General features: G+C 40.2%; 1 protein-coding gene across 5 annotated transcripts in view; it reads left to right on the top strand.

Moving 5' to 3' along the window:
• The window catches only part of USP48 (ubiquitin specific peptidase 48), an 89,963-nt gene that overhangs the window by 20,789 nt on the left and 55,048 nt on the right, over nucleotides 1-14,126 (top strand). For all 5 annotated transcript variants that reach the window (XM_042948508.1, XM_042948507.1, XM_042948506.1 and 2 more), the window contains 5 exons: nucleotides 6,316-6,436; nucleotides 7,398-7,554; nucleotides 11,460-11,587; nucleotides 12,252-12,376; nucleotides 12,878-12,986. In XM_042948508.1, the coding sequence (XP_042804442.1) occupies nucleotides 6,316-6,436; nucleotides 7,398-7,554; nucleotides 11,460-11,587; nucleotides 12,252-12,376; nucleotides 12,878-12,986 (640 nt within the window). The remainder of the gene's footprint in view (nucleotides 1-6,315; nucleotides 6,437-7,397; nucleotides 7,555-11,459; nucleotides 11,588-12,251; nucleotides 12,377-12,877; nucleotides 12,987-14,126) is intronic.

Below are 14,126 nucleotides of genomic sequence, written 5' to 3'. Positions count from 1 at the left end.
ATTTCCTCCTGCTTGATTCTCCAGCCTTCCGTCTCCATTTGCTCCCCTCTGCCTGGAATGCTCTGGAGTTTTCCCTCCCCCATGGAGTGAGTTCCTGAGCACCCTTGGAGACTCTCACCTCCACAGCACCGTGCCTCCCTTCCTGTGAGATCTCTGCTGTGGAGTCCAGAGTCCCTGCTTCATGCCATCACTGCATTGATGTCTCTGGAGTTATCCTTTTACTTGCCCGTCGCCTCATGTGCTGCGAGCCCGTCTTTGATGCCTAGGACCTTGTCATTCCTTTCAGTATCCTCAGGTCCTGTAATTATCTGGGCATCTCTGTGTGACAGAAAGTGTCACCCTTTGAAGTCTAGTTGCTTTTATAAGATGCTAGGTTTGGGTTACACAAAATGATACTGTTGACTGTTATGTGCGTGTTGTGATCTGTCTGGTGGACATGTATTGATTGATAGCAGTGTTGATAGTAGGCACCCTGAGGCTTTTTATATATATATGTGTGTGTGTGTGTGTGTGTGTATAAACATATATATATGAACATTTAATGCTATAAATTCCCCTCTAAGCACTTAATTTAGTTCCATCTCACAACTTCTGGTATGCTTTATTCAATTCAAAGTATTTTCTTATTTTCCTTGTGATTTCTTCTCTTTTCAAAAGCTTTCTTTTGTGAAAAATATGTAAGGAACATCACGCCCTCCCCATTAGAAAAATTAGAGTCATAATGGGGCATCTAGGTGGTTTAGTCAGTTAAGCGTCCAGCTCTTGATTTCTGCTCAGGTTATGATCTCATGGTTCGTGAATTTGATCCCTGCATTTGGGCTCTGTGCTGATGGCATGGAAGGAGCCTGCTTGGGATTCCTGTCTCCCTCTCTCTCTCTGCCCCTCCCCTGCTCACCCTTTCTCTCTCTCTTTCTCAAAAGTAAATAAATACAGAGAAAAATTAGAGTCATAATGGATGACTTTGTATCCTGTTTATTGAGAATTCTGTTTGAGCATGGTCACATGTCATTAAAGTATTGCTTGGAAAGAGTTTTAATGGCTGCATAATACTCCATGTCACTACCACAGTTCAACATCGTCCCTGTGGTTGGGCCAGTAGCTTGTTTCTAAACAGTTTTCTGGTATAAGCAACTCTGATTTTCCTGTGGTTGGGCAGGTAGCTTGTTGCTAAGTAGTGATGATAATCTTTGAAAGTATTTGTTGACATCTGTGTGTGCTTAAGGTACGATCTGGTGGTTCTGAGTCAAAGTACCAGTAAGTCTTTATTATAATAATAAATAAATATATATATATATGTATATATAAACATAATATACATATAGTCAAGTTGCTTTTCAGAAAAAGGCTGCATTAGGCGAAGCTTCAGTGTAGTCAGATTTTCACCAGGAGCAGGAAAGTTGGCATGCTGTCCTTCCTTCATTGACTTATGCCTGGGCCGTCTGTGACATGGTGTCCTAAGAGCTAAGAAGCAAAGATGATGAGAAAAACAAAGCAGTAATCCTTTTAATGACCATTCACAGGGACTGAGAGCTCCACCCCATTTCCCATCAAGCAGTGAATTTTCTTCCAAGTGCATAGCAACTATGAAATCATTGGCTATAAATTTTTGTTCGTTGTGTTGGAAGATACTCTTAAATGGCAGATCCTTGGAGATCTGTCGGAACAGCTGAAACTTCATCTCTTACCTGTGGCCAGTATCGAAGGCACTAGACACACGTAGCCTATTGTTTTTCCACTCTGCAGGCGAGCAGGTTTTGATCTGCGGAAAATTGATTTCCTTCTTCACAGTTTTGGGCACTATGCAGACATCTCTGTTCCCTTCTTACCTCGCTGTCTACGTGGTCCCCAAGTCCTGTTGATTCCCTCGCATCGATAAACTTGAATTCAGCTTTCCTGCGTTCCTGCTGCCACTAAACTGGTTTAGGACTTGATCCTCCATTAGGATTGCTGCCGAGGTGTTCTGCTGGCTTAAAATCACAGCAAGTCATGTCACAGCTGCTTAGCGAGTCAAACCAAACGTTTTGGAACCTATCCCCCGTCTACCACTTCAGCCACTTGGTGTCTTTCTGTCGCACAGTTCTGGAGAAAGTACCTATTGGGATTCATCGTTATGTTTCGTTGTCGCAGTGTTGTTGCATATTCTGTGGACCTGTGCACAGGGGTAGAATCCTTGAAACAAACTGTTGGTGTCATGTAATATTTGAGACATTTTCTCAAGTTTTCCCAAAAGAGTTGTGTTTGAGCTCCCGTTGCACAGCGGCTTGTGCTTGATACTGCTTCATCGTTGGGAACTTTTTGCTAATTGGGTAAGAGAAGACATCTTTCGTGGCTGTTTTAAGTTTGCATTTCCCTGGATTTGAGTATTTTCTCCTGTGTTTGTTAACTAGCTTTATAAGAAAGTTTAGAGAAAGAGAGGCAACCCGTGTTTAAGAATTAGGTCTGTCAGAGACTGAAGTGGCTTTTAGAATGGTAATAACAGGAAGAGCTTTATTTAGTTAGTTCATATTTGTTAGCACTCCTAGACACAGGTGAAAGAGCCTTGAAACTAGCTAGCCAGAAGGAAAATGACTAGGGAGGGCTTCTGTCTGTTAATTCAGGGAAATTTGGACAAATCACAGATAAGGCAGGGAGCCTTTTCATGAACCACCTGTTTCTGCTTCTCAGACAAATCAGCATGTTGGTTCCTCCCTAGGCCGCCAAGCTTTCCAGGTCCCGTGCCATCCAGAAGTCTCTTGCCACCTCAGAGGGACGAATGTTTCTCCCCCCGTTCCTCACTTTGCCATTTGAAACATCTTGTGGGATTTTTGTGTTTCAGTGATGGATTTGGAGCTGCATTTCAGCAGCTCTTGCTAGTGTAGCCGGGGTGCCTGAGCCTCTGGCTCCCGGGGTCCCACACGGACCAGGTTTGCCTGCTCACCGACAAACTCCAAAGGCAGAGACGTGAGTGGTAGTAAAACAAGAAAGGAATTTATTTCTGTTGACACCCTGGACTGGCATCTCCCAAGACTGTCTCCCAAGTGCCAAAAATACTTCCAGGTTTATGTAAGGAAAATGTGAGGCAAAGGCTGGTGGGTACATGCAGGGAAGCAGTGAAGGTCATTGTCCTGGGTGGGGTCTTGCTGGCTCTGGGCCGTTCTTATTGCTTGGGGTGGGTGGGGGAATGGCTCACGTCAGGGGACCTTTTGTCTGAGTTCAGAGATAAGCTGGAAAGAAGAATTTAATCAGTTAGAAAGTTCAAGGTCAAAATGGTGATCATTGAGGTCCTTTCATTAGAACTACAAGACCCAAGGAACAGTTTGTTCTCAGAAAAAAAGGCCTTACAGGGCAGCGGTAGATGAAGAAACTTGGCACATGCAGTTATACAGTAATAGATATCAGCCATACGAACAAAAGTAATGTCTTTAATCTCTAGACCCAACCTGGGGCACGAACTCATGACCCTGAGGTCAGGAGTCTCATGCTGTACCAGCTGAGCCAGCCAGGTGCCCCCACAAACCTATTCTTAAGCCAGCTGATGTAGAAGTAAATGAGATGGGAGAGTAGGAAAGAACCAGGTTGACTGTTTTCTCATGCTGGGTTTTTGTGGTTTGGTTCTCTGATCACCCTGGAGACAGAAGGAAGGATTTCTGAAGTTAGTTATAAGGTTTGTAGAAGTTTATATTCAGAGAAGGTGAGTGGCATCACCCTGATTAAATCAGGGCTACTTGTGACCTTGAAAAGGTTACTTGATTTCTAAGCCAGCTTTAGCAAATCCTGCTTTCTAGGGCCAAGTAAGTAATATAAATGGGTCAAACTGGCTAGGGTGTTTACACAGTAGTAAACCAGTCTTTCCTGGAAAACATGTGTGCCTGTCTCCTATCTTGAGACACTCAGCCTTCTTGATCTCTTTTTACACTTTGATAGAAACAGGTATGCAAAAATATTTTTCTGCTATAAGAAAATTGGTACACATGTGATGATAAATGCTACGTGACACCCGTGGCCTACTCTTCCCGTGGATAAAATGAACTTCCAGGGCACTGGAGACTGAATGGAGAGGTTTCATCTGTAGGCATTCTAGCCTCTGATATTGGTATTCTGTTGTGCTGCTTAGGGTGGCTTGGGAGTAATCGCTTGTAGTTAGAAATGGTTTTACCATTTATGCTTTTTAAATAGATTCTCCACTTCTCCAAACAAGACAACAAACAAACCCAGAAAAGCCCCCACAAGACTGGGTTCATGGAGAAATGGTAGCCCCTATTTGGAAATCTTTATAATCTGTTAGCATAACTGCTTTTATTACTGCAAAGCGCTGCCATTGGCTTTTTGAGTTCTTACCTGCAGGTGTGGCCCTAGGGGCCCATAAGCCATAGGTTCTGCCTGGGGGTGGTGCTTCATCACTGCTTCAGCTCTGTGGTGATGGTGTTCTAGCTGATTGAACGCTTTGTCAGTAATACCTAGCCAGCAATTAATTTAAGAAGATGTGTACAAACAAAAAAAACAATACCAACACTCTAGGGCCAAATAATGCAAGTTGCTTTCAACTTCTCACATCTGTTTTGAAAGTTTTTTCAAAGTTCAACCGTGTTTCATCTAATTATCAGGCTGCAGCAAGGACCCAACTTTGGACCTGGTTGAAGAGTACAAGATTGCCCGGGGTGGTGGGGGGGGGGGGGGCTGGCAGTGAGGACAAGGATAGACTCTACTTTTTTTTTTTTTTTAAGTTTATTTATTTTGAGAGACTGCATGCACACATGTGTAAACCAGGGGAGAGGGGCAGAGAAAGAGGGAGAGAGAATCCTAAGCAGGCTCTGTGCTGTCAGCGCAGAGCTCAGACGTGGGGCTCAATCTCATGAACCATGAGATTATGACCTCAACCAGGGCACCCCTCTCCTCCATCATTCTTTTAGTACATCCCTACTTCTGGGTCACAGCAAGATGTTCCACGTTCCTCTTGTACTCTGTCCAGACTTGGAATCAGTCATTTCTCCAAGGAGCCGTGGGGAAGACTTAGAAATCAAGACCTGGTTGCTAGGAGTCTCACCTTATTGCTTCTACACCCTCAGCTGACAAAAGGCCATGTAGTTGGCCTGCCCAATTACATTTCGGATAAGACAACAGATGTTTTTTAATTTAAACATGTCATTTATCGGAAATTCAAATAACTACTGTTCTGTAGTTTATCTGGCAACCTTAATCTTCCTTCAAGTTTACACTTATTATTCCTGATCCAGTACTGCGGGGTTCATTTTATTCTTCCTCCCTTTTCTTATTTGTAACTTTCCAAAACTTGGTTTCCTTTATCCCCAGTATATTTACTTATTTATTCAAATAGAGAATATACGGAAAGTAGTTTTAGAATTGTTAACCTCTCTGTGAAAAGGAAGTCATTAAGATTTGGTATTTGTTCCTTTTTAGCCTGAAGACACCACTAAATGAGCTCGCTAATGAATGACCTTATTCAAGTTACTTGGGTTAGTTCCCCCTTCCCTTCATTGTGGATGTTATTTAGTTGGAATGTGTTTATGTTAGATTTAGGGTTCTCCCCATCCTTACTGACTTCTGTGTGTAACCCACACACAGCCCCCCAGTTCAGCAGTGTATTATAGAACAGTATGTTCAGAAAAGGGTCACATACCCCGCCATTTTTGTTTACCCTAAACCCACTCATATTCTAACCACTTTTATTAGTCTCTGGTTTATCCTTTTTGTATTTTTCTGTTCAAATAGATACATGTATATTTTCTTATTTCCCTATCTTTCTTACACAAGAAAGTGAATTCTATAGGTACTGTTTTGCACATTGCTTTCTTTACTCGCTAATATATCCTGGAAATTACTCCACATCCGTTCACAGAGGTTTGTTATGTGTTTTTCATTTTACAGTTGAATAGTACTCCATTGTGCAGATGTACAGTATCCCCTACGTTTGGCCGTTTGGGTTCCCAGTATTTCACAAACAGTGCTATAATGAATACCTGAGGTGGTGTTCGTGCTGGGTTTTCTTGCACTGTTGGGGCTGTATCTTCAGGGTGAATCCTTAGAAATGAATTACTGGGTCAAAAGGTATCTATATGTATAGTTTTGTCAGATTGCAAAATTCCTCTCCCTCAAAGTCCTACTACCAGTTTGTATTTCTCAGCAGTAAAGGAGTTCTGTTTCAGCCTTACAAATTGAGTGTGGGGTTTATACCTTCTAAGTTTTCCTAATTTTTATAAAGGAGAGATATGATAAAATACTGTATAGCATTATAGTTTTAATCTGCATGTGTAATATGGAGCTGTGACATTTCTTAATTAAAAATAATATATTTATTATTACTTTTTTTTCTGTTAGACGAAACTGCAAAGGAAATCCGAATTGCTTGGTTGGGATTGGTGAGCATATTTGGTTAGGAGAAATAGATGAAAATAGTTTCCATAACATTGATGATCCCAACTGTGAGAGGAGAAAAAAGGTAAGCCATCATTTTTTAAGTTACTGCTATGTGGTATCCCTCTGGGTTTTTGTTGTTTTGTTTTGCATCTATGATCAGAAACTATAACGGACTTTATGGGAGCCTATGCAGCTTTAAGATGTAATGGAACTAAAAACCCTATAACTGCTTGAATTGCAACAGTTCTTATTGGTAGTAATACTTTAAAACAGGTGGCCATGTAATCCAGCAAGTCTTAAATGATAGTTTTAGTTTAAATGCTGATTCTGTGTTTGCTTTAATATTGTATATTTCATTTCAAACTCATTTTTAAGCCTCTTTAAAGAAAGTGGTGAATCCAGGGAACAAACTCACATAATGATTCTACCTCGCTTTTCTTGGGTTCATTGTGTTAGATATTACACGTGTAGCAGATAGTTTTACTTTTTTAAAAATACCCATTAATGTTTTCTAAACCCTAAAGCCCGGCATTCACAAAATAGTCAGCTGTATGGATACTCTGTTAAGAATGAATCTTCGTTAAGTTCAGGAATTCTCAGTCTTAGAAGAAGTTGTAATCAACTCTCCTTGTTCCACTTCTCCCAGATCTATAGGATTTCTGGAAGTTTAATTTCCTAAACGTTTTACTCCTAAATGTTGACAGTTTAGGAATAGAGCAAATGAACAAACAGCCTATGTACACATGTTCAGAACAGACCTGTCCTTGAGCCCACCACTTTAATTTTAGATTGAAGGGGGCCAAAGAAGACCAGAAGACTGGAGTTGAGCTGTCCTAAGTCTTTTCCACTCCAGTAGCCACCCCAGAAGTGTCTTTCATGAAATTATGTCCTCGCCCTGGCCAAGAGAGCCTTATGGTGGTTATACCATGTTGACCTGAGTAGTTTTAGCAAATTTTTAATCTGAAATTAAATAGTTCCTCTTATAATTTTTTTGTGTGTGAAAGGAAATTGACTCTATGATTATAAATTTTGCATTTTTGTAGAACTCATTTGTGGGCCTCACTAACCTTGGAGCTACTTGTTATGTCAACACGTTTCTTCAAGTGTGGTTTCTCAACTTGGAGCTTCGGCAGGCACTATACTTATGTCCAAGTACCTGTAGCGACTATGTGATGGGAGATAGTATCCAAGAGGAGAAAGGTTAGTGGGGCGCATGTGGGGAGGGCTCACTTCGCAGATATTGCCAGCCAGAAAACCTTCCAAATGCAGGGAACTAATTTCTTAGTGCTCCGTATGTGCCGGGCGTGGTGGTATGTCCATAAACATTGTCAGGATTCAAAATAGTTTTCACTTTTCCGGTAAATTTGTTAATGGTGCACTGAAATTGTTCATATCCAAGTGAAGGAAATACATTTGATTGTTATTATATAGCTTACATCAATAATTGCTCTAGGTAATACACTGTGATTGTAGTTCATTGATTTTTAGTGATTGATGGAAATCAGTCAGTAAAGCAGACAAGATTACTCTCTTTAGTTTGAGAGATTTAATATTTCATTGTGACCACAGTCTTTTGTCCTGATTCCCAAATAGGCTGACTTAGATGATACCCCTAAGATTACCGTTAAATTCACTAACCTTGGCAAAATGAATTACCATTAGCAACTACTCACATTGTAAATTTAGAATCAGTTTTGTTTGTGTTTTACACAGGATCAGTTTCAGACTGTTTCTACTGGAATTATTTTATTTCATGAATAGCGTGTCGATTATTATTCTTGATTGATATGACTTTCTATTAGAGATTATTCTCTTTGAGAGGGAACTTTTCATGGAACAAATCAGATTTTTCTCTTTCTCAAAGCTGGGGGATGGAAGAAAATCACATAGGTCTGGGAGCTCCAAGTTGGGAACTTTGACTTTTGCTCCCATCTACATCCTGTGCCGTGTTTTGGATGCTCTTGGTTGGGCACATGGCTCGTGTCTTTGGCTCTGAAAGAGAAAAAATAGGATTTATAAGCCCCACCACTTCTGACAGCCCCGTCACATAACAGTAACACTTTTAGAGTCTCGATCTTTGTTAATTGTAATTTGTGCTTCAAAACACAGTGCTTAAGGGGTGCCTGGCTGGCCCAGTCCATAGACCATGAGACTCTTGATCTTGGGGTCCTTCACGAGTTCGACCCCCATGTTGGGCATGGAGCCTACTTAAAACAACCCCTGCCCCAAAACATAGTGCTTAAAAACTCTTCGGATTATTTCTCCAAAGCTTTATTTTCGTAGTTCTGAATATTTAAATCTAGATTAATAGTATACTGGGTGTTTTATTTTATTTTATTTGTTTTTTTTTTTAAGTTTATTTTTGAGAGAGAGAGGGAGAGAGAGAGAGAGAGAGAGAGAGATCATGAGTTGGGGGAGGGGCAGAGAGAGAGGGAGACAGAAAATCTGAAGCAAGCTCCAGACTCGGAGCTGTCAGCCCAGAGCCTGATGCAGGGCTCAAACCAACAAACCATGAGATCGTGACCTGAGCCGAAGTCAGATGCTTAACCAACTGAGCCACCATGGAGGGCATCCCAGGATATTGAGTGTTTAATAATGTATGGGACATCTGGGTGGCTTAGTCAGTTAAGCGTCCAACTCTTGATTTTTGCTCAGGTCATGATCTTATGGTTCATTAGATCGAGCCCTGCCTCTGCTCTGTTCTGACAGCACACAGACCCTGCTTAGGATTCTCTCTCTCTCCCTATTTTTCTGCCCCCCCCCCCCCCCCCCCCCCCCCGCCCTGTGTTGTGTGTGTGCGCTCTTTCTTCTCTCTCAAAATAAATAAATTAAAAAAAATAGGAATGTATGCAAAGGATGAGTAATGTTAAATGGATCCTTTTTGATAGTATTAGTTTGCTGAAATATAAATTTACCAGTGAGAGGTCAGTTAAATAACAAATGAAAACTAAATTTCTGTTTTATAAAATGATGTGTCATGGCCTTTAATGTGGCTTCAATGTGTATCTTCAAAAAAAATTTTTTTTTTTAAATTTCTAAGCACAGGAATTTTTATTTCACCAAAGTCTTCCCTGACCTTGTTTTCTGATAAGACTGTACATTTGTGGTACTGTCCTAGCTGATACAGTGCAGTGGAGTGCAAAGGCTTTACTTTGGAAATGATGGGATCTGGGTTCTGCTACCAACTCAGCCATTCCCTCATTTTACAGATAAGAAAGCCAGCAGAGTATGAGTTATTTATGGAGTTATACAGATGGAGTACCTAACCTATAAAATAGGAGGGTTGGAGTATACACACACTTAACTTGAATCGCTTTTAACAGCCTTCAAAGCATTTGCACCCCAGGCACCCCAGGAAGTGAGATTTTTATCTTTGTTTTACAAATGAAACATTGACTTCCTGAGAGTCACGAGTGGTAGTAAAGAGATAAATTATTCAGGGTCCAAAATAAAAGAAAGTACACAATAATTTGAATAGGGAAAGAATAAGGAATTATTGTTATATATATAATTTTTATGATATTTATTTTATGTAATCTCTGCACCCAACGTGGGGCTTGAACCCCAAGATCAAGAGTTGCACAGTCTACTGACTGAGCCAGCCAGGCACCCCGAATTATTATTATTATACAAGATAGACTTAATTTTTTTAATTTTCAAAGCATATTTTACTGGAAGGGTTTTTTGGAAGGGATTTTTTAATAGTTGACATTTTAGTTTCAGGTGTGCAGTGTAGTTATTTGACAATTCTATATGTTATGAAATGCACCCCAAGAATAGGGAATTAGTAACAGGAAATTAGAGTAATGGGGGAATTGGTTGGTAAGAATTAAAGAGGACTTAAAAAATATAAGAATAGCAGATACACAGAGCAGCCACTACTCCCAGGGCAAAAGAGAACACCTAGGGAGGGTGTCACCCCCCACTGCTCAGGCCTGAAATCTGGACCTCTGGACAACTCCCTGCGCGCGCTCACTAGGTGCCTGAGAAGGTGCTGAGCTGCTGCTTCAGTATGAACCCCTGCTTGAAACTGACCACAGGGAGGTCCTGGGCCTCAGAAACCCCTGCTAAGTCACCTGAGAGGGTGCCCAAGGGGTTGTTCAAGAGGAAGTCCCTCACTAGAGGCAGCCCCCTGTGACACACCAGAGGAGACACTGGGGGAAGCTGTTGGAAGCCATTTGGTGCTGGTTTGGCTGCAGGAGCCTGGTCGGATGCTTAACCAACCGAGCCACAGGTGGGTCGGGGGCAACTGAACCCTCCAGTACCTTCTGCTGACAAGACCTTGTGCAGGCTGGTAAAGGAGAGTTGTTTGCCAGGCTCATCTGTGTTATCACAGAGGAGGCAAAGAGGGTGGCAACTGGCACCCAAGATCATACTCACATCTTTCGGGGCTCTTGTTTTCTATTTACATACCTTCCCCAGATTCATTAAAACTAGCAACTCTAGGGGTGCTTGAGTGTCAGTCCGACTTCTACTCAGCATCCGACTTCTCAGTTCGTGATCTCACAGTTCCGTGGGTTCAAGCCCCATGTTTGGCTCTGTACCAACAGCTCAGAGCCTGGAGCCTCGACCCTGCTTTGGATTCTGTGTGTGTGTCTCTCTCTGCTCCTCCCCACCCCCCTCTTTCTTTCAAACAAAATGAAAAAACATCTTTGACAAAACCTAGCAACTCCAAAATTGTAAGATTTTTAAATACTACGTCATTCATTCAAGTTTGAATCTTGTCACTTGCTTCACCTATGGCAAGTAAGCATTAATGAGATTACAGTAAAGTGTTTGGCCGTCTTATGCGAATGGTGAATATAGTCCATGGTTTTTATTACTGGAGTGAACGTTTCAGTGTGATTTGACAGTTTGGAAAACTGTAGTCATGAATGCTGTTGTCATAATGCACATACAGTCCTTGCCTTTGGGGGCTGTATATGGATAGCTGTGGCTACCTCATTCCTTCCAGAACAATTGTTTCTGTTAAAGTTGTAAAACTGTAATAAAACACTAATATACTTCAGATATAAGGGCGTTTAGTCACATTCTCATGTGAAGAAGTACATATTTTAAAACAGGAAGGGAGTAGTTTTTAAAAGACAAACATGTGTTTTTAATAGATTATGAACCTCAGACAATTTGTGAGCATCTCCAGTACCTGTTTGCCTTGTTGCAAAACAGTAACAGGCGATACATCGATCCATCGGGATTTGTTAAAGCCTTGGGCTTGGACACAGGACAACAGCAGGTAAATGTTTTTTAAATGTTTTTTTATTAAGTGAAACAATATGATATCTTTTTATTTTTTAAATGTTTTTTTAAGTGAAACAATATGATATCTTATTTTTTATTTATGTTGGTTTTTTTAGAAGAATGGCAAAAATAAATTTTCTTTTATAATAAATATATATTAATCCAAAATTCTCAACCATTGAGTAAGATGGAAGCTGGGAAGAAAAATACTGCTTCCTAACAAGTTCCCCAATCCCACTCCCAGAAAATAACAAAGAACCTTAAAATTTTTTTTAATATGAAAAGGTACCCAGGTGTTCTTTAGAATGTTTGTAGGGGGAAATGAATTGAAATCCTTTTTAGAAATTAAGTGTTTTTTGTTTTTTTTTTTCTCCTATTTGGAATTCCAGCATTTATTAGCTGTCCTGCATATTACACATTTTCCTTGATCTCATTTCTGAAAATTCATGCATGGGTACAAATTGATTCAACATAGCTCTAGTCCTTAGTTGAAAATGCTAACTTCAAAAATAGAGGTAGTTTCTGGAACATTTCACTTGTTGCTGTTTGTATCAGAAATTGAAAATCAAGATAATGATTTTTCTTTCGTTTTCATTTTCTGTTTCTTTTTCTTTTTTCTTTGTTTTTATTTTTTAAATTAACCCCAACTTGTGTTGTAGGATGCCCAAGAATTTTCAAAGCTATTTATGTCTCTTTTGGAAGATACTTTGTCTAAACAAAAGAATCCAGATGTGCGGAACATTGTCCAGCAGCAATTCTGTGGAGAATATGCTTATGTAACTGTGTAAGTGTGTTTCATCTTTCCCAGGGTACATTTTATTCTAAGACAGTTGCTCGTATGTGATGTGATTTTCAGTTCAGTTCCAAGTTATAGCCTTCGTGGGTTATCGCGGGACCTGAAATATTTCTAGTAATACATTTCCAGGGGGAACATGAAAGCAACTCACTTGGTAAATTCAGTTGGACTCATTCAGGTGTTGAGACCTACGTGTGGTCAAGCTCTTGCCATGGACTTTGTGGCTGTGGTGTGAGTTGAAAGAGTAAGATTGGAGCCACTCGTAAGAGTAAATGCAAAATGCCTCTGAAAATTTTTCCTAAGCCTAAAATCCATGCTTCACCAATCACTTTCTGTTTTTATTTTTAACATACAGTGTAAATAATTTCTGTGAAAGAGAACCAAGGAAATAAGGTGGTAAATGCTTCTCTCCATGGTTCTAGAATGTAATACAATGGAACTTTATTGTTTTCCAACTCTGATCTTAACTTTCACTCTGTTTTATTATAGTTGCAACCAGTGTGGCAGAGAGTCTAAGCTTTTATCAAAGTTTTATGAACTGGAGTTAAATATCCAAGGCCATAAACAGTTAACAGATTGTATCTCGGAATTTTTGAAGGTATATAGTTGTTTCTGCTCATTAACAGTTAAATATTATTCTGAATTTGTAAAAATTTAATGGCTAAATTCATTACTTCAGACTTTTCCACATATGAAGTGTCTGTTTATGTCATAATCTATAAGAAACTTTATGAATTTTTGTTTCGATTTTTTTAAGTTTATCTATCCCCAGAGATATGAGAGCCTGAGCGGGGGAGAGGCACAGGGCAGGGGGCGGGGTGGGAGGTGTTGGAGAGGGAGAGAGAGAATCGTAAGCAGGCACTCCGTACAGATGGAACACGAGGCAGGGCTTGAACCCACAAACCGCAAGATCGTGACCTGAGCCGAAGTCGGATGCTTAACCAACCGAGCCACTCAGTTGCCCTGAAACTTTGTAAATTTTAAGGTGTCAAAGCAGATTGTGTATTAAAATAATTTTTGGATATTTTCAGGTTATTTTACGTGTAAAGTTATGTGTAAAAACTTGTATGTTTCAGAGTGGTAGAGTGTTTTAAGGGAATCTAAGCTCTGTTACTACCAGGTTAGTTTGTCCTTTCATTTAATGAGAACTACAATGTGTGGAATACAGTTTTCTTTTTAAAATCACTGTGGTCATTCTTAAATCCCTCCACTGCGTATCTCTCCTTTCTGTATGTTTTGATTTATGTGGGAAAATGGAAGTGGGTCTCTTTTGCTCAGAGTTGAAAAGCTGCTAAGAGGAATCCTTTGTTACCAAGGAACAAGCGCTTAACGTAGTAGATGAGCTGATCATATAGCTTCACATCTTAAAACATTTTTGTGCCTTTCCTCCTTTTTAGCACAACCGTTAGCCTGCTTCAAACACTCATTTATTGAATTCATTCAGCTAAATATTGATCGAGCGATTACTGCTTTCACACACTGTTTTCAGCAGTTGGGGATAACCATAGTGAACAAAAGAGACAACAGAGTTTTGCCTTATAATGTAGTGGTTTTGGGACCAGAGAAGGACAATAAAATAAGGATAAGTATAATATATAGTGTGTCAACTATAATAGGTATTGTGGTGAAGAATAAATCAGGGAAGTGGGATGGAGAATGTGGTAGGAAGGAGGGTAGGTTGGTTGCAGTTCTAAATAAAATGATGGAACGTGAAGGAAGGAGCCATGTAGGAAAGGAG

The sequence above is a fragment of the Panthera leo genome, chromosome C1, assembly GCF_018350215.1.
Source record: "Panthera leo isolate Ple1 chromosome C1, P.leo_Ple1_pat1.1, whole genome shotgun sequence".
NCBI classification, from domain to species: domain Eukaryota; kingdom Metazoa; phylum Chordata; class Mammalia; order Carnivora; family Felidae; genus Panthera; species Panthera leo.
Note: the sequence above shows the minus strand (reverse complement) of the source record. Positions and strands in the feature narration are given on the sequence as shown.